General features: G+C 69.0%; 2 protein-coding genes across 2 annotated transcripts in view; both read right to left on the minus strand.

Annotated features, from left to right (window-relative positions):
- The window catches only part of LOC104988258 (sialidase-4-like), a gene marked incomplete at its 3' end in the record, with an annotated part of 5,401 nt that extends 4,582 nt beyond the window's left edge, over nucleotides 1–819 (minus strand). Inside the window, exons 1-2 of the mRNA XM_010839525.1 lie at nucleotides 740–819; nucleotides 388–426 (exon numbers count right to left, since the gene is read on the minus strand). Of these exons, the coding sequence (XP_010837827.1) occupies nucleotides 388–426; nucleotides 740–819 (119 nt within the window). The remainder of the gene's footprint in view (nucleotides 1–387; nucleotides 427–739) is intronic.
- Nucleotides 820–962: 143 nt separating this feature from the next.
- Nucleotides 963–1,424, minus strand: part of GAL3ST2 (galactose-3-O-sulfotransferase 2) — a gene marked incomplete at its 5' end in the record, with an annotated part of 4,845 nt that continues 4,383 nt past the window's right edge. Inside the window, one exon of the mRNA XM_010839539.1 lies at nucleotides 963–1,156. Coding sequence (XP_010837841.1) covers nucleotides 963–1,156 — 194 coding nt within the window. The remainder of the gene's footprint in view (nucleotides 1,157–1,424) is intronic.

The raw sequence follows: 1,424 nt of genomic DNA on the forward strand, positions 1-1,424 counted from the left end.
GCTGCATGGACACAAGGGGACATTCTCTTCCCTGGGGACCCCGCGGAGCCGATGCCAGCAGAAGCAGGAGGCGCGGGCCCCGCCCCCGCTGCGGGCCCAGGCAGCGGGAATGGAGGGTCCAAAGGCCCGCTGGGCAGTGCGCCCCCTGCACAGAGCAGGAGGTGCTGCAGGGCACCCAGGGCCCCAGCGCCCGGGCCAGGCCCTGGGTCCCTGCAGAGCCCCAGAGTCTTGGGGGGCCCCTCAATCTAGGCAGAGGATCAGGCCCGCCAGCTCACAGCCCAGCCCGGTTGGGCCAGTGCAGCAGGCTCCAGGCATTTGGCTCCACCAGGATTGCTGCGCCCCAGCGTTCAGGGGAAACAGCGCCCATCCACCCTCCCCAGCGTGGACCTCCCCAGGGGGGATGCATCACAGAGCAGGAGACAAGGCCTGGGGAGGAGAAACGACCTCCAAGACAGTCTGGGAGCCCCTGGGGGTCACTGTGTCCAGGCAGGACCCGCCCTGCAGTCCCGCAGCCAGTCCTGCCTGGGCCCCACCCTGGAGCTCGAGCCAGCCCGGACCCCTGCCCACACCCTCCAGGCCAGCACACTGGTCCTGTGGCTGCCGGCAATGACACACTCACAGGAGAAGGTCACAGGCCCTTTGCACTCAAGACAGGCAGACCTGGCTGCCCCTCAGGATGGGTCTCCGGCCTAACCCAGGTGTCCCGTGCCCTGTCCAGGGCGAGGCCTCAATTACAGACACTCCTGCCTGCTGGAGTGTCGCCTCCAGGCCATGTGAGCAGCAGTGCTCGCTGGGCCCCAACAGGCAGGTAACACCCATCCCATCCTCTAAACCTACCCGGGGGCCCTTCAGGAAGTCGTCCCATGGAGGAGGGGACCCTCGTCCACAAGCCCATCACCCCCACCCCAAAGAGGGGCAGGTCCCGAGCCCCAGGGCCAGGGTATAGGTGAGCAGAGAGGGACTCACCGGGACAGCAGACCAGCTGTGGGGTGGCCGCAGGAGCGCCTGCCTCTCCGACCCGCTCCCAGGGAGACAGAGCCCACTGTGTGGCCAGGAGCCGGGTGCTGGCCGCGGCCCAGGGCTGCGTCAGGGCCCAGAACCGTCCCACCAGCTGCGTGGCTTTGGCACGGCAGAGACAGGGCGGGGGGCGAAAGGCCTGTGGGAGGGGACGCGTCAGGACAAGGACACCCAGGGCTCCTCTCTGCTGACTGACCAGCCTCCCCCTGGGTGCTCATCCTCCAACAAGGCCGTGCGGGGCCATGGCTGACCTCCCTGGGGGGCTCGGTGTGACGGCCTAGAGACGCCTCCCACGAGGAGGCGAGTGAGTGCTCTGTGGTCCTTCACCCCCGCCCCCGGCCCCCAGGGTGCCCGGCCCTTTGGCCCTTACTGGGCTGCAGCCCCCCGTCCTGCCGCACGTCTGGGCT

Source organism: Bison bison, unplaced genomic scaffold (assembly GCF_000754665.1).
Source record: "Bison bison bison isolate TAMUID 2011002044 unplaced genomic scaffold, Bison_UMD1.0 scf7180017846410, whole genome shotgun sequence".
Classification (NCBI taxonomy): domain Eukaryota; kingdom Metazoa; phylum Chordata; class Mammalia; order Artiodactyla; family Bovidae; genus Bison; species Bison bison.